This window comes from Nerophis ophidion, linkage group LG23, assembly GCF_033978795.1.
Source record: "Nerophis ophidion isolate RoL-2023_Sa linkage group LG23, RoL_Noph_v1.0, whole genome shotgun sequence".
NCBI classification, from domain to species: Eukaryota; Metazoa; Chordata; class Actinopteri; order Syngnathiformes; family Syngnathidae; genus Nerophis; species Nerophis ophidion.
The window spans coordinates 18,650,487-18,676,801 of NC_084633.1; the positions used below are offsets into that span (position 1 = coordinate 18,650,487).

The 26,315-nt window shown below is 41.1% G+C and overlaps 1 protein-coding gene across 1 annotated transcript; it reads left to right on the forward strand.

The window, feature by feature from the left end:
* Window positions 1-1,272: 1,272 nt before the first annotated feature.
* On the forward strand, window positions 1,273-25,240 carry bri3 (brain protein I3). Its single transcript, XM_061885101.1, has 3 exons — window positions 1,273-1,807; window positions 11,396-11,504; window positions 24,431-25,240. The coding sequence occupies exons 1-3, from the start codon at window positions 1,657-1,659 to the stop codon at window positions 24,561-24,563; spliced, it is 393 nt and encodes a 130-aa protein (XP_061741085.1). The 5' UTR covers window positions 1,273-1,656; the 3' UTR covers window positions 24,564-25,240.
* The last annotated feature ends 1,075 nt before the right edge of the window (window positions 25,241-26,315 follow it).

A 26,315-nucleotide genomic window follows, 5' to 3' on the forward strand; every position in this document is an offset into this window, starting at 1 on the left:
TGTGGGTGGCACTGGGAGCAGGTGGGTAAAGTGTCTTGCCCAAAGACACAACGGCAGTAACTAGGATGGCGGAAGCGGGAATCGAACCTGCAACTCTCAAGTTGCTGGCACGGCCACTCTACCAACCGAGTTGGGTCTTATCCGTACTGTAAAGTTGAAATTTGAATGACACTAAAAGAAAGTCTAAGTCCATCCATCCATCCATTTCTACCGCTTATTCCCTTTCGGGGTCGCGGGGGGGCGCTGGCGCCTATCTCAGCTACAATCGGGCGGAAGGCAGGGTACACCCTGGACAAGTCGCCACCTCATCGCAGGGCCAACACAGATAGACAGAAAACATTCACACACTAGGGCCAATTTAGTGTTGCCAATCAACCTATCCCCAGGTGCATGTCTTTGGAAGTGGGAGGAAGCCGGAGTACCCGGAGGGAACCCACGCAGTCACGGGGAGAACATGCAAACTCCACACAGAAAGATCCCGAGCCTGGATTTGAACCCAGGACTGCAGGAACTTCGTATTGTGAGGCAGACGCACTAACCCCTCTGCCACCGTGAAGCCCCAGTCTAAGTCTAATTAACTTATTATTTTTTTGACAGCCCTAATTAGTAACTAAAATCAATCAATCAATCAATCAATCAATGTTTATTTATATAGCCCCAAATCACAAATGTCTCAAAGGACTGCACAAATCATTACGACTACAACATCCTCGGAAGAACCCACAAAAGGGCAAGGAAAACTCACACCCAGTGGGCAGGGAGAATTCACATTCAGTGGAACGCCAGTGACAATGCTGACTATGAGAAACCTTGGAGAGGACCTCAGATGTGGGCAACCCCTCCCCTCTAGGGGACCGAAAGCAATGGATGTCGAGCGGGTCTAACATGATACTGTGAAAGTTCAATCCATAGTGGCTCCAAGACAGCAGTGAGAGTCCCGTCCACAGGAAACCATCTCAAGCGGATCAGCAGCGTAGAGATGTCCCCAACCGATACAGGCGAGCGGTCCATCCTGGGTCCCGACGAGCGGTCCATCCTGGGTCTCGACTCTGGACAGTCAGTACTTCATCCATGGTCATCGGACCGGACCCCCTCCACAAGGGAGGGGGGGACATAGGAGAAAATCTAAAACGTTGACTAAATTTGATCTTTCTCCAGAACCGTGACACATTGGAATTCGGCAAAAAAAAATCGGTGTATCGAACGGTAATGGGGTTTGTTTTGGTGTACTGTCTCTTTAAGAAGACTTGGCGCGCTCGTCACATGATTGTTCTCTTGCGACAACCCACGGAGGAAAAAAGCCTTCAGTGAGTTTGAGTTACAATGTGCTGATTTTTCTCCTGCTGTGCGGGACCAAGTACTGAGACCAGGGACATGGAATTGAGTTAAAAACAAGGAACATTCTCTGCTTTTTGTTTGTTTGTTATTATTTACGCGTCGCGGCGGACGAAAGTTGGCGCATGGAGAGAAACGAACTTTCATTATTGTCGCAGCGTCTTTTCTTTGTTTCGTTTTGTACGTCGCCGCTGTTTGCTCACCCGCCTCGTCGCGTTTCGCTGACGACGAAGTGAAAGTAACGTTGAAGCCACCTTGAGGTTTCCTTTGAAGTTGGACCAGCAAAGCGGGGTAACCTGAGGACGCAGGACGGCGGCTGACATGGTGGACAACAAACCCATTCTCCAGGACAGACCTCCCGCCTACAACGCCGTCCCCGGGGCTTACGAGTATGGCCCGCAGCAGCACGGCTACGGGGCTATCCCGACCCCGGCCCCGCCGCCATACCAGTACCCGGACGGCGGCCACCAAGGTAGGTTAGCTCGCCCTGCCTGTGTCGCATTGGCAGACATGTCGGAGATGACTCACTGCCGCCCACTTCCGGTATCGTTTCAAGCTGGCTTGCGCTGTCTATGTTGCCACAAAACTAGCGATAACATGCGCCTTTTCAACATAAACCACAAACAATCGCTACAATATACCTAATGTACACGTTTTTTGACAACATGGTGTTACTTTCTGAGGTGTCAGGGCGGAAGTCTTAAATTGCATCCCGGAAGTAGGGCTTCATCGCGATAAACTGCTACGACAACAAAAGTGTTAGACAGAAAGTGGATTATATTTAAATAGCGCTTTTACATCGTGAAACCCAATATCTAAGTTACATTCAAACCAGTGTGGGTGGCACTGGAGGCAGGTGGGTAAAGTGTCTTGCCCAAGGACACAACGGCAGTGACTAGGATGGCAGAATCGGGAATCGAACCTGCAACCCTCAAGTTGCTGGCACGGCCACTCTATCAACCGAGCTAAACCGGCCCAAAATAAAGCTGTTTTATAGGCCTACTGACATTAGATTTTCTTATTTCTTATTTCTTATTTTCTTATTATGGGACGGCGTGGCGCAGTGGGAGAGTGGCCGTGCGCAACCCGAGGGTCACTGGTTCAAATCCCACCTAGAACCAACCTCGTCACGTCCGTTGTGTCATGAGCAAGACACTTCACCCTTGCTCCTGATGGTTGCTGGTTGGCGCCTTGCATGGCAGCTCCCTCCATCAGTGTGTGAATGTGTGTGTGAATGGGTAAATGTGGAAGTAGTGTCAAAGCGCTTTGAGTACCTTGAAGGTAGAAAAGCGCTATACAAGTACAACCCATTTATCATTTATTTATTTAAACGGGGGTAGCTAGTCCATTCTATGTGTCATACTTGATCATTTCGCCATATTTTTGCTGAAAGGATTTAGTACAGCCCTGCGATGAGGTGGCGACTTGTCCAGGGTGCACCCCGCCTTCCGCCCGATTGCAGCTGAGATAGGCGCCAGCGCCCCCGCAGCCCCAAAAGGGAATACGTGGTAGAAAATGGATGGAAATGGATGGATTTAGTAGAGAACATCGACAATAAAGTTTGCAACTTTTGGTCGCTAATAAAAAGAAAGCCTACCGGAAGTAGCAGGCGATGTGCGCGTGACGTCACAGGTTGTAGGGCTCCTCACATCTGAACATTGTTTACAATCATAGCCACCAGCAGCTAGAGCGATTCGGACCGAGAAAGCAACAATTTCCCCATTAATTTGAGCGAGTATGAAATATTTGTGGATGAGGAAAGTTAGAGTGAAGCACTAGAAAAACAAATAAAAGGCGGGGGCGGTGGCACAGCCACTCTACCAACCAAGCTAAACGTAAAGCTGCTTTAAATTCTACTGAAATTTGATTTTCTTCTTTAAACGGGGGTAGCAAGTCCATTCTATGTGTCATACTTGATCATTTCGCCATATATTTGCTGAAAGGATTTAGTAGAGAACATCGACGATAAAGTTCGCAACTTTTGGTCGCTAATAAAAAAAAGCGTACCGGAAGTAGCAGGTGATGTGCGCGTGACGTCACAGGTTGTAGGGCTTCTCACATCTGAACATTGTTTACAATCATAGCCACCAGCAGCTAGAGCGATTCGGACCGAGAAAGCAACAATTTCCCCATTAATTTGAGCGAGGATGAAAGATTTGTGGATGAGGAAAGTTAGAGTGAAGCACTAGAAAAAAAAAAAAAAGGCGAGGGCAGTGGCACAGCCACTCCACCAACCAAGCTAAACCGCCTCAAACGTAAAGCTGCTTTAAATTCTACTGAAATTAGATTTTCTTCTTTAAACGGGGGTAGCAAGTCCATTCTATGTGTCATACTTGATCATTTCGCCATATTGCCATATTTTTGCTGAAAGGATTTAGTAGAGAACATCCACGATAAAGTTCGCAACTTTTGGTCGCTAATAAAAAAAAGCCTACCGGAATTAGCAGGCGATGTGCGCGTGACGTCACAGGTTGTAGGGCTCCTCACATCTGAACATTGTTTACAATCATAGCCAGCAGCAGCTAGAGCGATTCGGACCGAGAAAGCAACAATTTCCCCATTAATTTGAGCGAGGATGAAAGATTTGTGGATGAGGAAAGTTAGAGTGAAGCACTAGAAAAAAAAATAAAAGGCGAGGGCAGTGGCACAGCCACTCTACCAACCAAGCTAAACCGCCTCAAACGTAAAGCTGCTTTAAATTCTACTGTAATTAGATGTTCTTATTTAAACGGGGATAGCAGGTCCATTCTATGTGTCATACTTGATCATTTCGCCATATTGTCATATTTTTGCTGAAAGGATTTAGTAGAGAACATCCACGATAAAGTTCGCAACTTTTGGTCGCTAATAAAAAAAAGCCTACCGGAAGTAGCAGGCGATGTGCGCGTGACGTCACAGGTTGTAGGGCTCCTCACATCTGAACATTGTTTCCAATCACGGCCACCAGCAGCTAGAGCGATTCGGACCGAGAAAGCAACAATTTCCCCATTAATTTGAGCGAGGATGAAAGATTTGTGGATGAGGAAAGTTAGAGTGAAGCACTAGAAAAAAAAAATAAAAGGCGAGGGCAGTGGCACAGCCACTCTACCAACCAAGCTAAACCGCCTCAAACGTAAAGCTGCTTTAAATTCTACTGAAATGAAATTTTCCTCTTTAAACGGGGGTAGCAAGTCCATTCTATGTGTCATACTTGATCATTTCGCCATATTTTTGCTGAAAGGATTTAGTAGAGAACATCCACGATAAAGTTCGCAACTTTTGGTCGCTAATAAAAAAAAGCCTACCGGAATTAGCAGGCGATGTGCGCGTGACGTCACAGGTTGTAGGGCTCCTCACATCTGAACATTGTTTACAATCATAGCCACCAGCAGCTAGAGCGATTCGGACCGAGAAAGCAACAATTTCCCCATTAATTTGAGCGAGGATGAAAGATTTGTGGATGAGGAAAGTTAGAGTGAAGCACTAGAAAAAAAAAAAAAAGGCGAGGGCAGTGGCACAGCCACTCTACCAACCAAGCTAAACCGCCTCAAACGTAAAGCTGCTTTAAATTCTACTGCAATTAGATGTTCTTATTTAAACGGGGATAGCAGGTCCATTCTATGTGTCATACTTGATCATTTCGCCATATTGTCATATTTTTGCTGAAAGGATTTAGTAGAGAACATCGACGATAAAGTTCGCAACTTTTGGTCGCTAATAAAAAAGCCTTGCCTGTACCGGAAGTAGCAGACGATGTGCGCGTGACGTCACGGGTAAAAGAAACAAAAATAAACCACATGTAACTTGAATTTGATATTATTTTTTTATGGTTATAGATTGAAAATTAACACCAATGAGTTGACTGGTTAACATCACAGAAATGATTCAGAAAGTATAAATAATGACAAATAAAGATAAAATACTATTAACCGCAACATGTAAGTGTAAACAAAAACAAAAAACATTATGATTTATACATTTTCAGAATGTGCTTGTTCTATTTTAAACAAAAAAAATACATCTGAAGTTGTCTTTATTTTTAAGTTATCGTGCCGTGATTTTAGCACTTGGGAGTAGATTTTTCTCCATGTGGCCCCCCATCTAAAATGAGTTTGACAGCCCTGTGTTAGACAGAAACATAATGCTGCTTTAACAGCTTATGATTGCAGTGTGTAAACAAGTATTATGTTGTGTTGTTGTATCAGGGCACTGCACGGTATCAAAGTTCATTTAAACCGCTTTGCCGACTAAAATGTCAATAAAGCTTGAACAGGATCCAAAATAAACGTACACATCTTTTTTGTAATAGATACCGTATTTCCTCGAACTGCCGCCGGGGCGCTAATTAAATGAAAACCTCTTCTCACTCCTGCGCTTACCAAAGGCATGCGGTAAAAGTAAGCATGCGCTAATTATTTTAAGACCTCTTCTCACTTACCAAAGGCATGCAGTAAAAATTTGAGTGTGATGTAAGATACCATCATGAAAAGCACATTTAATAAAAAAAAAAACATTATTATGGTCTTACCTTTACTTATAAATGAAATCCATGCCAGAATATATTTTAACCTTCTTCTCTTTATGTGATTTCAAATTACCGTTATTAAAAATTTTTTGGGGCCGATACCGATCATTAGTAGTCAAGGAGGCCGGTATCCGATATTTGAAGCCGATATTCATTCGCAGTAAAATTCACTTTTGTCTAAAAACGCCACATTTGGCACAGGTGTAGCTCAGGGCATACTTAAATGATTTAGCTAGGGCGCCCCCGCCGGTGACCTTTGGGGTCGCCACACTAGCCAATCAAATAAGGCCACCACTTTTGTCTCTAACATTAGAAACAGATGAACTACAAATGTAAACTTGGTGTCTATTTCCTGTGTTTTGACGATTAGAAATGTGTTGGAATGCTCATTTTTATTTTGGGGTGTGTCTAGACTCCTGATTTGCATATTTCCAAGTGACGTTTTGCTATTCTGAAGACATAAGACGTCACTTGGGGTGCAACATGCATGATTCCTTTCGAATGTTTACGAACCCTGTTTCCATATGAGTTCGAAAATTGTGTTAGATGTAAATATAAACGGAATACAATGATTTGCAAATCATTTTCAACCCATATTCAGTTGAATGCACTACAAAGACAAGATATTTGATTTTCAAACTCAAACTTTTTTTTTTTGCGCATATAATAATTAACTTAGAATTTCATGGCTGTAACACGTGCCAAAGTAGTTGGGAAAGGGCATGTTCACCACTGTGTTACATCACCTTTTCTTTTAACAACACTCAATAAACGTTTGGGAACTGAGGAAATTAATTGTTGAAGCTTTGAAAGTGGAATTCTTTACCATTCTTTCAGCTTAAGTTGTTCAACAGACCGCGGTCTTGTTGTCGTATTTTACGCTTCATAATGCGCCACACATTTTCGATGGGAGACATGTCTGGACTGCAGGCGGGCCAGGAAAGTACCCGCACTCTTTTACTACGAAGCCACGCTGTTGTAACATGTGGCTTGGCATTGTTTTGCTGAAATAAGCAGGGGCGTCCATGATAAAGTTGCTTGGATGACAACATATGTTGCTCCAAAACCTGTATGGACCTTTCAGCGTTAATGGTGCCTTCACAGATGTGTAAGTTACCCATGCCTTGGGCACTAATACACCCCCATACCATCACAGATGCAGTTTTTTTAACTTTGCGCCTATAACAATACGGCTGGTTATTTTCCTCTTTGTTCCGGAGGACACCACGTCCACAGTTTCCAAATATAATTTGAAATGTGGACTCATCAGACCACAGAACACTTTTCCACTTTGCATCAGTCCATCTTAGATGAGCTTGGGCCCAGCGAAGCCGGTGGCGTTCCTGGGTGTTGTTGATAAATGGCTTTCGCTTTGCATAGTAAAGTTTTAACTTGCACTTACAGATGTTGCGACCGACTGTAGTTACTGACGGTGGGTTTATGAAGTGTTCCTGAACCCATGTGGTGATATCCTTTACACACTGATGTCGGTTTCTGATGCAGTACAGCCTGAGGGTTCTAAGGTCCGTAATATCATCGCTTACGTGCAGTGATTTCTCCAGATTCTCTGAACCTTTTGATGATTTTACGGACCGTAGATGGTAAAATCCCTAAATTCCTTGCAATAGCTCGTTGAGAAATGTTGTTCTAAAACTGTTTGACAATTTGCTTACAAAGTGGTGACCCTCGCCCCATCTTTGTCTGTGAATTACTTAGCATTTCATGGAAGCTGCTTTTATACCCAATCATGGCACCCACCTGTTCCCAATTAGCCTGCACACCTGTGGGATGTTCCAAATAAGTGTTGGATGAGCATTCCTCAACTTTATCAGTATTTATTGCCACCTTTCCCAACTTCTTTGTCACGTGTTGCTGGCATCAAATTCTAAAGTTAATGATAATTTGCACAAAAAAAATGTTTATCAGTTTGAACATCAAATATGTTTTCTTTGCAGCACATTCAACTGAATATGGGTTGAAAATGATTTGCAAATATTTGTATTCCGTTTATATTTACATCGAACACAATTTCCTAGCTCATATGGAAACGGGGTTTCGCTTAAAGGGCAACTACTCTTTGGCTACTTGCGAGGGATGCCACTTGGAGGCTGTCTTCTTCTCTCCCTTCTTTATTATTATTATTATTATTATCATTATTAATATTTTTTTTTTTTTGAGGGGGGTGGGGTTGTTGTTGTTTTTGTTCCCCAATTACTTGACAAAAGCTGCACCGTTGTGTAAATGGTAAATAAAAGTTAGCTCGGCTCCTCAAGTGCGGGCGACGACAGAATTATCCTCGGACAACTCCCCCTCCCGTTGTGCTCCGTGGGTGATCTCTTTATCCCACCGCTGCCACCAGGAAGTGTTATTGTGTAAATAATACACTGGGTATTTAGGACTGGAACATGCTTTATTTCAGCCCGGTTGTTAACATAGCCAGCAAAGGTCCGTCGTGCACCCGCCGCGTCATATCCGTCCCAGCACTCATTGTCACTTCTTCTGCAGCCGAGTAGTCGCAAGAAGGATCACTAGCGCCCTCTACCACCAGGAGGCGGGAGTCATTTAATGACTCATATTTGACACACGCAGCTACGGTATACCTACTAATTCTTTTTAGCATATTCAATAGCTTGGACCTTAAATCCTGCTGAATAGCTCCTAATCTTCTTCCCTTTATGCGATTTCATATTACCGGTATTGAAATCAGCCTCCTCCATTTTGAAAATGATGACAGGGGAAGTGTCACTCGTGACGTCACGAGTTTGACCCGGCGGTAACACTCAATCAATCAATGTTTACTTATATAGCCCTAAATCACTAGTGTCTCAAAGGGCTGCACAAACCACTAGACATCCTCGGTAGGCCCACATAAGGGCAAGGAAAACTCACACCCAGTGGGACGTCGGTGACAATAATGACCCAGTGGGACGTCGGTGACAATGATGACTATGAGAACCTTGGAGAGGAGGAAAGCAATGGATGTCGAGCGGGTCTAACATGATACTGTGAAAGTTCAATCCATAAAGGATCCAACACAGTCGCGAGAGTCCAGTCCAAAGCGGATCCAACACAGCAGCGAGAGTCCCGTTCACAGCGGAGCCAGCAGGAAACCATCCCAAGCGGAGGCGGATCAGCAGCGCAGAGATGTCCCCAGCCGATACACAGGCGAGCACTACATGGCCACCGGATCGGACCGGACTCCCTCCACAAAGGAGAGTGGGACATAGAAGAAAAAGAAAAGAAACGGCAGATCAACTGGTCTAAAAAGGGAGTCTATTTAAAGGCTAGAGTATACAAATGAGTTTTAAGGTGAGACTTAAATGCTTCTACTGAGGTGGCATCTAAGCTTATGCTAATTATTTTGCGAAGCGAGTTTGACCCGGCAGTAATTCAAGGCAGGCGCATACTATATACCCGGCGGCAATTCAAGGAAATATGGTAATCTTCCAAGAAGTTTAAAATCTTTACTAGATTCTGCCCAGCTTTTCATTTTGGACTCAACATTATTTGTTAATGCCTTATGCAGATATTTCGTATCCTGCCCTTTACATAACACACAACCAATACCGCTGGTTTGGGGATGACTTGATCGAAGCTTTTTAGGACTTAATAAGGAGGGGACAGCATGATCCTCATGGTTTCGAGCCCTTTTAGCAAGAGAACTACTTCAGTAGCTTCTGCAGCGTTTGTGGTATTTGGCATTATTTAATACAAGTGTTGATGCGATACCCGAACCATCATTCAATTGATCAATTGCGATATTTATTCATGAAGGTATAGCATTCGCAATTTCAATGAAATCTTTGAGATCCTTTTCTAGCGACAAAAGTCCTTCGCTTTTAGGTGTTTGTTAGCGGTCATCAGACTGTAATTGGTGGAGACACCATAAGTCCCAATTGATGCTTCTGCTGCTGCTACAATTACTAAAGACTGGGGTCAGCAACCTTTTTGAAACCAAGAGCTACTTCTTGGGTACTGATTCATGCGAAGGGCTACCAGTTTGATACACACTTAAATAAATTGCCAGAAATAGCCAATTTGCTCAATTTACCTTTGATAAATAAATAAATAAATCTATCTATCTATATAAATAAATAAATAAATCTTATATATATATATATATCTATATATCCATATAGATATATATATATATATATATATATAGATATATATAAAAATGGGTATTTCTGTCTGTCATTCCGTCGTACATTTTTCTTTCCTTTTACGGAAAGTTTTTTTGTAGAGAATAAATGATGAAAAAATACACTTAATTGAACGGTTTAAAAGAGGAGAAAACAGGAAAAAAAATGAAAATTAAATTTTGAAACATAGTTTATCTTCAATTTCGATTCTTTAAAATTCATCCGAAAAAAAGAAGAGAAAAACTAGCTAATTCGAATTAAAAAAAAAAAATAATAATAATAATAATTTACGGTACATCATTAGTAATTTTAATTTTAGAATTTTGATGACATGTTTTAAATAGGTTAAAATCCAATCTGCACTTTGTTAGAATATATAACAAATTGGACCAAGCTATATTTCTAATAAAGACAAATCATTATTTCTTCTAGATTTTCCAGAACAATAATTTTAAAAGAAATTCAAAAGACTTTGAAATAAGATTTAAATTTGATTCTAAAGATTTTCAAAATTTGCCAGAATAATTGTTTCGAATTTTAATCATAATAAGTTTGAAGAAATATTTCACAAATATTCTTCGTCGAAAAAACAGAAGCTAAAATAAAAAATTTAATAAAAATGTATTTATTATTCTTTACAGTAAAAAAACAAAAACCTACTTGAACATTGATTCAAATTGTCAGGAAAGAAGAGGAAGGAATTTAAAAGCTAAAAAGGTATACGTGTTTAAAAATCCTAAAATTATCTTTAAGGTTGTATTTTTTTCTCTAAAATTGTCTCTCTGAAAGTTATAAGAAGCAAAGTAAAAAAAGAAATGAATTTATTTAAACAAGTGAAAACCAAGTCTTTAAAATATTTTCTTGGATTTTTCAAATTCTATTTGAGTTTTGTCTCTCTTAGAATTAAAAATGTCGAGCAAAGCGAGACCAGCTTGCTAGTAAATAAATAACATTTAAAAAAAATAAAGGCAGCTCACTGGTAAGTGCTGCTATTTGAACTATCTTTAGAACAGGCCAGCGGGCGACTCATCACCATCACCAACCAATTCAACTCCTTCAGGACATTCATGCTCCTAATCATTAAAAAAAAAAAAAAAAAATCCAGCTTTTCCCCAAATTTCGTGGAAATTTCCCATTTAAATGAATGGGACTTTTCCCCCCAAGTTGCACAATTCCCATGTTTTTCAACCGATTCAAACCATTGACACATTCCACTCAACCTGGACATTCAAACTAACACTTTCCCAAGTTTCAAACTTAATTCCGGTTCTCCTGGGAATTCAAACTCTTCAACATTCAAACCATTTGCACATTCACCCTCCGTTCCATTCAGCATTGGTGCATTCACACGCAATTCCTTCAGTAAGTGCCTCTTCTAGATGTTCATCATGTGCATATTTCCCCCCCGCCACAGGGTATCCTGCTGCCCAACCGGGTATGGCTGTATCCCAGCAGCCCTACGCCGCCACCTACGCTGTGATCCAGCCCTCCGTGGTGGTGGTAGGAGGCTGCCCCGCCTGCAGGTAATGACGAACACAATCATCCATAGACTCTTGATGATGGTTCAGTACCAAGTATGTGGTTTCTCTGTTTGACCGGGAGGGAAATGTGAGTGACTCGTGTTCACCGTGACAAAGCCTTTACCGCGCTTGCGTCCTTGTAAAGGTCATTGTCATCACCACGAGCAAATGTGACACAAATATGGTGTCTTGTGAGGGACATCTAGCCAACATCCTGTCAGTCACGTGTTCGCTTTGAAGGCGCACGGTCAAACGGTAACGAGGCCGAATTGCGACGGGACGAAGAAGGAAGGAAGTGATTGCACGCGGCAGTCTTGCAAGTGGCAAGGACGAATTTATTATTAGTGCATGAAAAAACTTTTTTTTATTCCTTTTTTTTTTTTTAAACACAATCGTATAAATCTTGTCAATATATTGAAAAGAAAAATGATTACAGCTTCATTAATGGATTAATTAAATTAAACAAATGTATTGATTTTAAAGTTTTTCTTATTTAAACGGGGATAGCAGGTCCATTCTATGTGTAATACTTGATCATTTCGCCATATTGCCATATTTTTGCTGAAAGGATTTAGTAGAGAACATCGACGATAAAGTTTGCAGCTTTTGGTCGCTAATAAAAAAGCCTTGCCTGTACCGGAAGTAGCAGATGATGTGCGCGTGACGTCACGGGTTGTGGAGCTCCTCACATCTGAACATTGTTTACAATCATGGCCACCAGCAGCGAGAGCGATTCGGACCAAGAAAGCGACGATTTCCCCATTAATTTGAGCGAGGATAAAAGATTTGTGGATGAGGAAAGTGAGAGTGAAGGACTAGGAGAAAAAAAAGACAAGGGCAGTGGGAGCGATTCAGATGTTATTAGACACATTTACTTGGAAAATTCCTTATCTGCTTATTGTGTTACTAGTGTTTTAGTGAGATTATATGGTCGTACCTGAAAGTCGGAGGGGTGTGGAGCTCCTCACATCTGAACATTGTTTACAATCATGGCCACCAGCAGCGAGAGCGATTCGGACCGAGAAAGCGACGATTTCCCCATTAATTTGAGCGAGGATGAAAGATTCGTGGATGAGGAAAGTGAGAGTGAAGGACTAGAAAAAGAAAAAAAGACGAGGGCAGTGGGAGCGATTCAGATGTTATTAGACACATTTACTTGGAAAATTCCTTATCTGCTTATTGTGTTACTAGTGTTTTAGTGAGATTATATGGTCGTACCTGAAAGTCGGAGGGGTGTGGAGCTCCTCACATCTGAACATTGTTTACAATCATGGCCACCACTAGCGAGAGCGATTCGGACCGAGAAAGCGACGATTTCCCCATTAATTTGAGCGAGGATGAAAGATTCGTGGATGAGGAAAGGGAGAGTGAAGGACTAGAAAAAGAAAAAAAGACGAGGGCAGTGGGAGCGATTCAGATGTTATTAGACACATTTACTAGGATCATTCTGGAAAATTCCTTATCTGCTTATTGTGTTACTAGTGTTTTAGTGAGATTATACGGTCGTACCTGAAAGTCATAGGGGTGTGGCCACGGGTGTGGTGACCGCCAGTGTCTCTAAGGAAAGCCACATTTCTCGATAAGGCGAAGCGAAGGCAGCCGGGCTGAGATTTTTTTTCCCCCCCCTCCTCCACGGTGGAAGCATCCCACATTTCAGGGGCGGCCGGTCGAAGGAGGCAAGAGATTCGCAGCTGCCTCTTTGACAGATGCACGAGGAACGACGCAAGCTCTCCGCTCATGTCTACGTTAAGAGCCGACTTATTACCACCATTTTCTCACCGAAACCTGCCGGTTGACATGTGGTAGGGAACCATGTTCGCGTGACCGCTCTGTTCCATAGTAAAGCTTCACCGTCATCTTAAGGGAATGTAAACAAGGAAACACCGGCTGTGTTTGTGTGGCTAAAGGCAGACGCAATACACCGCTTCCCATCTACATCTTTCTTCTTTGACGTCTCCATTATTAATTGAACAAATTGCAAAAGATTCAGCATCACAGATGTCCAGAATACTGTGTAATTATGCGATTAAAGCAGATGACTTATAGCTGGGATCGGGGCTAGAACAAAATGTCCGCTACAATCCGTCACGTCACGCGTCATCATACCGCGACGTTTTCAACAGGATACTTCGCACGAAATTTAAAATTGCAATTTAGTAAACTAAAAAGGCCGTATCGGCATGTGTTGCAATGTTAATATTTCATCATTGATATATAAACTATCTGACTGCGTGGTCGCTAGTAGTGGCTTTCAGTAGGCCTTTAATGTTGTATCTTAGATTCGTTTGAGAGTAGCTAATAAAAAATCATAAAATACAGTTTTTTAAACATACACTATATTGCCAAAAGTATTTAGCCGCCCATCCGAATGATGACAATCAGGTGTCCTCATCACTTGTTCCCATGTATAAAATCAAGCACTTAGGCATGGAGACTGTTTCTACAAACATTTGTGAAAGAATGAGCCGCTCTCAGTGATTTCCAGCGCGGAACTGTCACAGGATGCCACCTGTGCCACAAATCCAGTCATGAAATGTCCTTGCTCCTAAACATTCCAAAGTCAACTTTATTATAGAAAATAGAAGAGTTTGGGAACAACAGCAACTCAGCCACCAAGTGGCAGACCATGTAAAAACTGACAGAGAGGGGATTAGGAAATGCTGAAACGCATAGTGCAAAGACTTTTCTGCACAGTCAGACTTCCTTGACCATCCAATTAGCCCACGTACAGTATGCAGAGAGCTTCATGGAATGGGTTTCCATGGCCGAGCAGCTGCATCTAAGCCATACATCACCAAGTTCAATGCAAAGCTTCGGATGCAGTGGTGTAAAGCACGTCACCACTGGACTCTAGAGCAGTGGAGACGCCTTCTCTGGAGTGACGAATCACGCTTTTCCATCTGGTAATCTGTTGGACCAGTCTGGGTTTGGAGGTTGCCAGGAGAACCCTACTTGTGCTGAGTGTGAAATTTGGTGGAGGCGGAATTATAATGTGGGGTTGTTTTCCCGGAGTTGTGTTTGGCCCCTTAGTTCCAGTGAAAGGAACTTTGAATGCTCCAGGATACCAAAACATTTTGGACAATTCCATGTTCCCAAACTTGATGGAACAGTTTGGAGCAGAGCGCCCTTCCTCCTCCAAAATGTCTGTCTACCAGTACACAAAGCAAGGTCCATAAAGAAGTGGATGACAGAGTCCGGTGTGGATGAACTTGACTGGTCCGCACAGAGTCCTGACCTGAACCCGATAGAACACCTTTGGGATGAATTAGAACGGAGACAGAGAGCCAGGCCTTCTCCACTAGTCTGTTTATTTGGAAAAAATATAGTTAAACAAAAATCTGCTTTTTTCCCTGAAATACGCATTGAGGCTAAAAAGGGTTTTTTATCTGATTACCTAGTTAAACGAACAAAATAGTTAATAGATTACTCATTACTAAAATAATCGATACCTGTAACCCTAGAAAAAAAGATCTAAAATATGTCCATGAGGATCTTTGGCCACCTCACGATTAGATTACGATTAAAAATTGATTATGGATGCATCTTTAATTTAGGTATGAGGTGGCGACTTGTCCAGGGTGTACCCCGCCTTCCGCCCGATTGTAGCTGAGATAGGCGCCAGCGCCCCCCGCGACCCCGAAAGGGAATAAGCTGTAGAAAATGGATGGATGGAAAATCTCTAAAGGCCTTAGTGGCCACATGCGTGGACAGCACCTTTTAGCTCTTATTTCCAAAATTGTGTACACTACTGAATTGGGGTCTTATGGCCACTTATGTGGACACTTATACTGCCATCTGGTGGTGTCAGAAGAGTATAACATACAATGGAATTTGGAAAGGAAAATGTTTAAAAATAAGAATTAGCATGTCAACACATGACGTACACGTTTGTGTACTTATGGACTAAGGACGTCATATCAAAAGATGATTCTTAGTTTTTATTCTAATTAGGGTCCAATAAGCCCATATAGCAAAGAGAAATAAAAAAGCATGTAAAGAGGTTAATGCAGTTTTTCATTTATTTTTTGTTTCACTAAATAAGCGTTAATCACTTGCAACTTTAAAAGCATTTATAATACGAAACTCATGGGAACGTGTGCAAAACCGGAACTTAAGTGGCTTTAGAACTGTCTGCGTTACTTTATGTACAATAAATAAATCCATTATCGATTACTGATGTTTATTCATCTTTTTTTTTTTTAATCCTCCATGTCCGAATCCGATGCATCTAAAAATCGATTATTTTCCCCCACCTCTAATGGCTTACCGACCGACCGCCTTAAAAAACGAAATGGAATTACACATGTTTTTTACTGAATGAGACACCCAGAATGTACATGAAAATAAAGAATGTGGGATTTACAATATTAACTATGAAGGATAAAACACCGAATATAGACAACATATGAACGTCACACACTCTCTCCATCCACATATTTTACAAATCAAGCGAAACGCAACAAAAATGCAACAAACAGTAAAATATAAACGTGAAAGGTAAAAACAAAAACACCTACAAACTGATATATCACTAAGATTTAGAACTTTGATGCTCTTACTTTGGTGACGATGGTGTGGAGCACAGCAGAGGCCAAGTGGGGTATATTTGGGTGTTGAGTAGGGGTGTAACGGTACGTGTATTTGTATTGAACCTTTTTGGTACGGGGGATCCGGTTCGGTTCGAAGGTATACCGAACTAGTTTCCACACGAACATATGAAGTAGCCGCCTAAGCTAAAGTCTTAACAAGCTGCTCTGCTTTCTGCCTCTGCCTCCTACAAAGCACCCAGCATTGTCCCACCCACACAAACATTTAATTGGTTACATATATAGCGGTAACAGCCAATCAGCAGTGCGTAATTAGAGCGCATGTAGTCAGCGCTTCAGCGTCGAGCAGAAAGGTGTTTAGCAGGTGAGCTGCGGACTCTCCCCAAATTATAATAAACACCTCCCAGTCAACGTTGTAGATGACGTTTTAGAAACAAACTGCAACTCAGCTCGCTCGCAGTCCTGGCTTGAGGTGAAGGCTAATTAACTTTTAGCGTAACGTTAGCTCATTTTGCGGTATGTGTGTTAGCTCATTATGCTGTGCGTGGGTGTGTGTGTGTGCTAGTGATACAATAACGTAAGTGCATCATTAAGCCTACATGAACTCCATGGTGTTCAGCGAGGAATAGTCTCTCCTATTGCTATTGTACTATTTTTTTCAGCTATAGTTACATTAATCATTAGTAATGTAGCAGCCTAGTTTGAATGGCAGGGTCCCTGCTATCACATGTTGATACCAATATATTATTTATATAATAAAAATCAACTACAGGGTTCCCAAAGGCTGTAATAAATTAATCATGATGAGTTGACTTGAAACTGTTTAGTGTTGCACTTTTTATATGTAAAAGAAAAGTTTTGTCATTTTGTCTAATCTGAGCAACAACTTGAGGCAGTTTTATGTTGATTAACGTGGCAGAATTATTATAGTGTTCCCAATGTTAAAAGGATAAAGCCATTGTTTACAAATTTGGTAAATAAATAACCCGAAAATCTATATTTTGTTGTTTTATTACTGTACCGAAAATGAACCGAACCGTGACCTCTAAACCGAAGTACGTACCGAACCCAAATTTTTGTGTACCGTTACACCCCTAGTGTTGGGATAATGTTTTTTTTGTTTGTCTATGGACGGTGCAATGGGATGTGCACAATAAGTGTTATTTCATTTTTGTTTGTTTGTAGCTGTATGTATAAAAGGTGCCACTGCATCAGCTCCGGGCTCTTTTTAAAGTCCTTTTGTGTTCTCTAATGTTTTCCGCTTGTTTTCATCCACTTTTTACCTTATTTTGTGTGGACTTTTTTGTATCCGTCATCATTTCCCTGTGGTATCAATACATTCTATCCCACCTTAAAAACAGGGGTAATCATGAAAAGAAATAAGCAAAGAAATATGTTTTCCAAAAAGTGCCTCAGATCTCAAAATATCGGTGGAAAAGTTCGGGTACACTTTCTCGTGCTATTAAAAAAGAGAAGTTGTCTCCAAAGTTTGAACTGATGCTGCACTTCTGGTTTGTTGCGAGAAAACAATGTTAGTCAATATCTGTGGGAAGAGGAATTAAACCACGTGTAAGTGAACAGCACAAAAAGTTACAAAAGTTTAAAACAAAACAAAAAAAGTCTTAAAAGTTAACATAAAAACATATATTAAGATTCGTATTTGTTCTAGATGCTGGATATTTTTGGGACGTTGTTGTATACAAAATAAATAAGTTAAACCACACATACTTTTGTTATTTTAAACAAAATAAATAGATATTTTGAAGAAGTTAGTAAATCAATTTATTACAAAGTGTAGTTTCTTTTAATAAGTGCTATGTCCACCTTTTGCAGCTAGTACAGCTTCGACTCTTCTGTGAAGGCTGTCCACAAGGTTGCGGGGTGTGTTTATAGGAATTTTTCCACCATTCTTCCAAAAGCACATTGGTGAGGTCACACACTGATGTTGTTCTGGCTCTCAGTCTCTGTTGTAATTCATCCCGGAGGTGTTATATCGGGTTCAGGTCAGGACTCTGTGCAGGCCAGTCAAGTTCATCCACACCAGACTCTGTCATCCATGTCACATAGTCACACACACACACACACGAGGTGTGGTGAAAATATTCTCTGCATTTAACACATCACCCTTTATTGCCCCCTGGGAGGTGAGGGGAGCAGTGGTGGCCGTGCCCTGGAATTATTTTTGATGATTTAACCCCCCCATTCCAACCCTTGATGGTGAGTGCCAAGCAGGGAGGTAACGGGTCCCATTTTTATAATCTCCGGTGTGACTCGGTTTGAACTCACGACCTGCAAATCTCAGGGCGGATACTCTATCCACTAGTTACTAGCCGATTGTGCTCACAAAGCTGTCCTTGGTCTTATCAAGCAAAGGCGGACAGCTTGCAAATCTCCACTGTGTCCCATGGAATGCGCCTCGCCGTAGAAGTGTCTGTTTTTCAGATCTGGGCAGCCAAGGGAGGGGCCTTCTCAGGACCTAAAGTCTCCAAGAAGATAAGGGGGACGAGCGGCGAAGGGGCAAACCCGACACCGCTCCAAGCACATTTTGTTTGAACTGTTTATGAAACAGTGCGAGGCTGCTGCATTATGTGAACCCTCCCCTTAGAAGCAGCTTCAGTTATGTAATCAGGGAATGCCCAAGTAAATGAGGAAGCGCGGGAACTTTTTTGGTATCCTGGAGAATTCAAAGTTCTTTCACTGGAACTAAGGGGCCAAGCCCAACTCCTGAACAACAACCCCACACCATAATCCCTCCTCCACCAAATTCCACACTCGGCACAATGCAGTCCGAAATGTAGCGTTCTCTTGGCAACCTCCAAACCCAGACTGGTCCATCAGATTGCCAGATGGAAAAGCGTGATTCATCACTCTAGAGAAGGCGTCTCCACTACTCTAGAGTCCAGTGGCGACGTTCTTTACACCACTGCATCCCACTGGACTTGGTGATGTATGGCTTAGATACAGCTGCTCAGCCATGGAAACCCATTCCATGAAGCTCTCTGTGTACTGTACGTGGGCTCACGGGAAGGTCACATAGTGCAGAAAGTCTTTGCACTATGCGCGGACCCCTCTCTTGTCAATTTACGTGGCCTACCACTTGGTGGCTGAGTTGCTGTTGTTCCCCAAACTTTTCACTTTTCTTATAATAAAGTTGACTCTGGAATATTTAGGAGCGAGGACATTTCACGACTGGATTCGTGGCACAGTGCAGAAAGTCTTTGCACTATGCGCGGACCCCTCTCTTGTCAATTTACGTGGCCTACCACTTTGGTGGCTGAGTTGCTGTTGTTCCCCAAACTTTTCACTTTCCTTATAATAAAGTTGACTTTGGAATATTTAGGAGCGAGGACATTTCACGACCGGATTCGTGGCACAGGTGGCATCCTATGACAGTTCCACGCTGGAAATCACTGAAAGCGGCTCATTCTTTCACGGTCACGGTAATTTGACCGTCAGTCGGTCAGTTCAGGGGTCAAACTGTCGCCCTTTTATTAACCATATTAACACTCTCAAGGGTCATGCAGGTGTAAAGAGAAGTTAAGCACGGCGTAGAGGAAATATTAAAAACTAGGGGTGGGCAAATTAATGCGTTAATTACGAGTTAACTCATCAATCTATTAACGCCGACAATTATTTTATCGCGCATTTGCGTATGTTGTTTACATGCTTTTATTTTGTTAACGCCTTTTCTTAACAAGATGGCGTGGAGGGGCTCTTGGTAAAGATGGAACATTTGGCAAAAATACCGGACAATTCTGCAAATGTCATGGCTGGCTTACAGCGTGGTCACTCCGGGATCACTTACGACCGCCAGACAATTCTGGATGTGGATAGATCGGGCCGTTTTGGACTGAATGAGGCGTGCTTGCTAGACCGGCTAGCTAGCATGGGAATACTTTGCCGGCTACATCCAGCGGCCTGTGAAGCAGCGGAGTATATGTGTTGTCTGTCTATTTATGAATAATGCAGAACAGGAGTGTTGGCTGAGTTCTTAACGTTTGCTTTCAGAGCGTGCATATCACAACATACAAGATGCACGTCACTCCTGTTGCATGCTGGGTAGGGTAGTTCTTTTTTTCCCTGGCTCATAACATCACAATATAGTACCATGTATATGATGCCTTCAGTTTATCAAAGCACCAAGCAAACAATCGGAAAATTCCCATCATATCAATTCCTAGATATGGTCATAATTATTTTAAGTGCACTACGCAGAATAAACACAACATTATTAATATTGCTACTACGGATAATTTGATCCAAAATTCCCTAAAACAGCCCACTACCTATAATATAGGTTTTTTAAACATAATAAAAAAAATGTTTCTGCTGTTACCTCAGAAATTGCCTGTTCAGATGTTATGATTGTGGCTCAGAGATTTGTATGTAGATTATATTTATTTTCCATAACAAACAGGATAACTTAAATACCCTGGCAGTGGCAATAAGCTTAAATGTTTACATTTTTGGAGTTGATTTTCATCAAATATGCTATTTAACTGCTACTGTTCAACAAGGACTGATTTAAATTGTGTTTGCACAACAAATGTTTTGGCGCTTTTGTTCATGTGGGAGAATATTCCAATAAAGGTGCACTACACACTACTTTTGAATTCATTATTGGGCTTTGTGTATACAATGCAGTTAATCGCGATTAATCGGAGAAATAGTGCGATTAACTTTGATTAAAATTTTTAATCGTTGCCCAGCCCTAATTGAAACAAAAACTACTATCTTGTTGTGAGGTGAAAAAAAGCTATTTGAGTGAAGCAAAATGAGCTTTTATGGAGTTTTTTTTGTTTTTTTTTAACGTCGGAGCGGATTTGCTTGCCCTCCAGGCGAGGGTCTGCAGACGTATGTGTGCTGCAGTCACGAGACCACCTTGTTTGTTCACTGCGGCCGGATTAAAAGTGGCTGGGAAATGTTTGTTTGGCGTACAAAAACCAGGACCAAGGGCTGAGATCTCTCTGTACTGTTATCACCGCTTATGGAACAAAATAATCCAAAACATTGTAGCCGGTGAAGTAAACACGTTGTTTAATTGGGAAATAAAAAAACTTACATTCAACGGAATCGACTGCAAAGACAAGATATTTAACGTTAGAACTGGTAAACTTTGTTATTTTTTGCAAGTATTAGCTCATTTGGACATTGAGGCCTGCAACATGTTTCAAAAAAGCTGGCACAAGTGGCAAAAAAGACTGAGAAAGTCGAGGAATGCTCATCAAACACTTATTGGGATCATCCCACGGGTGAACCGGCTGATTGGGAACAGGTGGGTGCCATGATTGGGTAGAAAAGCAGCTTCCAGGAAATGTTCAGTCATTCACAAACGAGGACGTGGCGAGGGTAAGCACTTTGTCAACAAATGCGCGAGCAAATTGTCCAACAGTTTAAGAACAACATTTCGCAACAAACTATTGCGAGGGATTTAGGGATTTCACCGTCTACGGTCCGTAATATCATCAAAAGGTTGAAAGAATCTGGACGTTACATTGAATGCCCGCGACCCTGGATCACTGCGCCAAAAAGCGACATCGGTGTGTAAAGGATATCACCGCACGGGCTCAGGAACACTTCATAAAACCAGACGTATGTGTGCTGCAGTCATGAGACCACCTTGTTTGTTCACTCCGGCCGGATTAAAAGTGGCTGGGAAATGTTTGTTTGGCGTACAAAAACCAGGACCAAAGGGCTGAGATCTCTCTGTACTGTTATCACCGCTTATGGAACAAAAAAATCCAAAACATTGTAGCCGGTGAAGTAAACACGTTGTTTAATTGGGAAATAAAAAAACTTACATTCAACTGAATCGACTGCAAAGACAAGATATTTAACGTTAGAACTGGTAAACTTTGTTATTTTTTGCAAGTATTAGCTCATTTGGACATTGAGGCCTGCAACATGTTTCAAAAAAGCTGGCACAAGAAGCAAAAAAGACTGAGAAATTTGAGGAATGCTCATCAAACACTTATTGGGAACATCCCACGGGTGAACCGGCTGATTGGGAACAGGTGGGTGCCATGATTGGGTAGAAAAGTAGCTTCCAGGAAATGTTCAGTCATTCACAAACGAGGACGTGGCGAGGGTAAGCACTTTGTCAACAAATGCGCGAGCAAATTGTCCAACAGTTTAAGAACAACATTTCGCAACAAACTATTGCGAGGGATTTAGGGATTTCACCGTCTACGGTCCGTAATATCATCAAAAGGTTGAAAGAATCTGGACGTTACATTGAATGCCCGCGACCCTGGATCACTGCGTCAAAAAGCGACATCGGCGTGTAAAGGATATCACCGCACGGGCACAGGAACACTTCATAAAACCACTGTCGGTAACTACAGTTGGTCGCTACATCTGTAAGTGCAAGTTAAAACTCTACTATGCATTTATCAACAACACCCAGAAACGCCGCCGGCTCCGCTGGGCCCGAGCTCATCTAAAATGAACTGACGCAAAGTAGGAAACGTGTTCTGTGGTCTGACGAGTCCACATTTCAAATTGATTTTGGAAACACAAGGAGGAAAAGAACCATCCAGATTGTTCTCGGCACAAAGTTGAAAAGCCAGCATGTGTGATGGTATGGGGGTGTATTAGTGCCCAAGGCATGGGTAACTTACACATCTGTGAAGGCACCATTAACGCTGAAAGGTACATACAGGTTTTGGAGCAACATATGTTGTCATCCAAGCAACTTTGTCATGGACGCCCCTGCTTATTTAAGCAAAACGATGCCAAGCCACGTGTCACAACAGTGTGGCTTCGTAGTAAAAGAGAAGCTGAGGGGAATGCCCGTTTCAACTGATTTGTTCAAACCTTGTTTCCATATGAGTTGGGAAATTGTGTTAGATGTAAATATAAACAGAATACAATGATTTGCAAATTATTTTCAACCCATATTCAGTTGAATATGCTACAAAGACAACATATTTGATGTTCAAACTCATAAACTTTTTTTGTTGTTGCAAATAATCATTAACTTTAGAATTTGATGCCAGCAACATGTGACAAAGAAGTTGGGAACGGAGGCAATAAATACTAATAAAGTTAAGGTATGCTCATCAGATACTTATATGGAACATCCCACAGGTGTGCAGGCTAATTGGGAACAGGTGGGTGCCATGATTGGGTATAAAAGCAGCTTCCATGAAATGCTAAGTAATTCACAGACAAGGATGGTGTGAGGGTCACCACTTTGTAAGCAAATAGTCAAACAGTTTTAGAACAACATTTCTCAACGAGCAATTGCAAGGAATTTAGGGATTTTACCATCTACGGTCCGTAAAATCATCAAAAAGTTGAGAGAATCTGGAGAAATCACTGCACATAAGCAATGATATTAAAGACTTTTGAGCCCTCAGGCGGTACTGCATCAGAAACTGACAGTGTGTAAAGGATATCACCACATGGGCTCAGGAACACTTCATAAAACCACTGTCAGTATCTTACAGTTGGTCGCTACATCTGTAAATGCGAGTTAAAACTCTACTATGCAAAGCCACAGCCATTTATCAACAACACCCAGAAACGCCGCCGGATTCGCTGGGCCCAAGCTCATCTAAAATGGACTGATGCAAAGTGGGAAAAGTGTTCTGTGGTCTGACGAGTCCACATTTCAAATTATATTTGGAAACTGTGGACGTGGTGTCCTCCGGAACAAACAAGAAAATAACCATCCGGATTGTTATAGGCGCAAAGTTGAAAAGCCAGCATGTGTGATGGTATGGGGGTGCATTAGTGCCCAAGGCATGGGTAACTTACACATCTGTGAAGGCACCATTAATGCTGAAAGGTCCATACAGGTTTTGGAGCAACGTTTTCATGGACGCCCCTGCTTATTTTAGCAAAACAATGCCAAGCTTCGTGTTACAACAGCGTGGCTTCATAGTAAAAGAGTACGGGTACTTTCCTGGCCTGCCTGCAGTCCAGACATGTCTCCCATCGAGGATGTGTGGCACATTACGAAGCGTAAAATACGACAACAAGACCCCGGACTGTTGAACAACTTAAGCTGTACTTAAAACAAGAATGGGAAAGAATTCCACTTTTAAAGCTTTAACAATTACTTTCCTCAGTTCCCGAAATGTTATTGAGTGTTAAAAGAAAAGGTGATGTAACACAGTGGTGAACATGCCCTTTCCCAACTACTTTGGCACGTGTTGCAGCCATGAAATTCTAAGTTAATTATTATTTGCAAAAATAAAATCAAGTTTATGAGTTTGAACATCAAATATGTTGTCTTTGTAGCATATTCAACTGAATATGGGTTGAAAAGGATTTGCAAATCATTGTATTCTGTTTATATTTACATCTAACACAATTTCCCAACGGGGTTTGTACGTCTGCGAGAATCGAAATATTGACCGTCTTCTCCGTGTGCAGAGTCGGAGTCCTGGAGGACGACTTCACCTGCCTGGGGATCCTCTGCGCCATCTTCTTCTTCCCGCTGGGCGTCCTCTTCTGCTTCGCCCTGCGTCAGAGGCGCTGTCCCAACTGCGGCGCCACCTTCGGATAGAAGCACCAAACTGCGCCTTTAGTGCACAAACAATCCAGTCATTTTTTTACTGTCTTTACTAAATTTTTTCCCCCCCATGTTACCTTACATGCTCGCTTTAAACGTCCCAGGCAGAAATATATAGAGAGATATTTAGATGGTGTTATTTTTTTTTCAGAGGCAGTGGAACTGTCAATCATGAGCTCTTTTGATCAGAACCGGCAGTATCTGTGGCACTTTTTTTTTGGATTGTGCAAAGAAAGATGGATGGCTCCATTTGGGGAATCGGGGGGGGGGGGGGGGGGGGGCATATATGCACTGATTATTCTAATTGTTTTGCTTCTCCAAGGTCAAAGCTCAGGTACTTTCACCTCCACTAATTCATACACACACAAAAAAAAAATGGCTGTATTTTTTTTTGTTTGTTTTCTTACAGTCCCCTTGCCCTTTTCTATTATTAATAAGCAAGACAATCAAAAACATGTCTTCCATCCTCCGACAAATAACGTCCTGAAACCAGAGAACATTTTGCTTTAAGAAGCAATTTGCCTGCGCACGTATTCTTACTTTTTTTTATATAGCAGTTTATGTTACGACAAATATTATACTACCTAAGTTTTGGCGCGCATTTGTAGACGCTCCCTTGATTGTCTTTCTTTTTGTATTCAATTCTGTTATTAAAATATGATACTACCTGAGTCTGTGCACTGTTTGGTTTTTTGGGGCGATACGGCAATTGTCGCCGTCAATTTGATATTATTTTAGGTACGAGAAGCCATTTTCAATATCATTTAATAAGGGAGTTTATTACTTATTTTAGCACGGGGGCCACTTGGAGGGAAATGTGTGCAAAGAATGGAATTAAAACTAAAAACTAAAGAAACATTCAGATTTTTTTCTTTGTCTTACTGGACTATTAAAAATCATGGCATTAAAATTAAAAGACTACTTAAGATTATTTAATTGGTCTTACTGGACTATTAAAAATGGCATTAAAACAAAAAAAAAATAAAGATTACTTTAGATTGTTTTCTTTGTCTTACTGGACAATTTAAAATCATGGAATTAAATCTAAAAAAATTAAGAAAACTTTAGAATGTTTCTTTGTCTTATTGGACTATTAAAAATCACGTAATTAAAACCAAAAAATAAAGACAATTTTGGATTATTTTCTTTGTCTTACTGGACTATTAAAAATCATGGCATTAAAACAAAAATTAAGACTACTTCAGATTGTTTTATTTGTCTTATTGGACTATTAAAAATCATGGAATTAAAACTAGAAAATAAAGAAAAAATCTGATTGTTTTCTTTGTCTTACTGGACTATTAAAAATCATGGCATTAAAACTAAAAATATTAAGGAAACTTCAGATTGTTTCTTTGTCTTGTTGGACTATTAAAAATCACGGAATTAAAACTAAAAAAATTAAGACTACTTCAGATTGTTTTCTTTGTCTTACTGGACTATTAAAAATCATGGCATTAAAATTAAAATAAAAAAACAATTTTGGATTATTTTCTTTGTCTTACTGGACTATTAAAAATCATGGCATTAAATCTAAAAAAATTAAGAAAACTTTAGAATGTTTCTTTGTCTTACTGGACTATTAAAAATCACGTAATTAAAACAAAAAAATAAAGACAATTTTGGATTATTTTCTTTGTTTTACTGGACTATTAAAAATCATGGCATTAAAATTTAAAAATAAAGACTACTTCTGATTCTTTTATTTGTCTTACTGGACTATTAAAAATCATGGCATTAAAATTA

Excerpts from the sequence above, each read along its gene's own strand:
- bri3 (XM_061885101.1), top strand. The coding sequence starts at position 1,657 with ATGGTGGACAACAAACCCATTCTCCAGGACAGACCTCCCGCCTACAAC. Across the intron at positions 1,808-11,395 it reads CCCGGACGGCGGCCACCAAG|GGTATCCTGCTGCCCAACCG; the intron begins GTAGGTTAGCTC and ends CCCCCGCCACAG. Across the intron at positions 11,505-24,430 it reads GGAGGCTGCCCCGCCTGCAG|AGTCGGAGTCCTGGAGGACG; the intron begins GTAATGACGAAC and ends CTCCGTGTGCAG.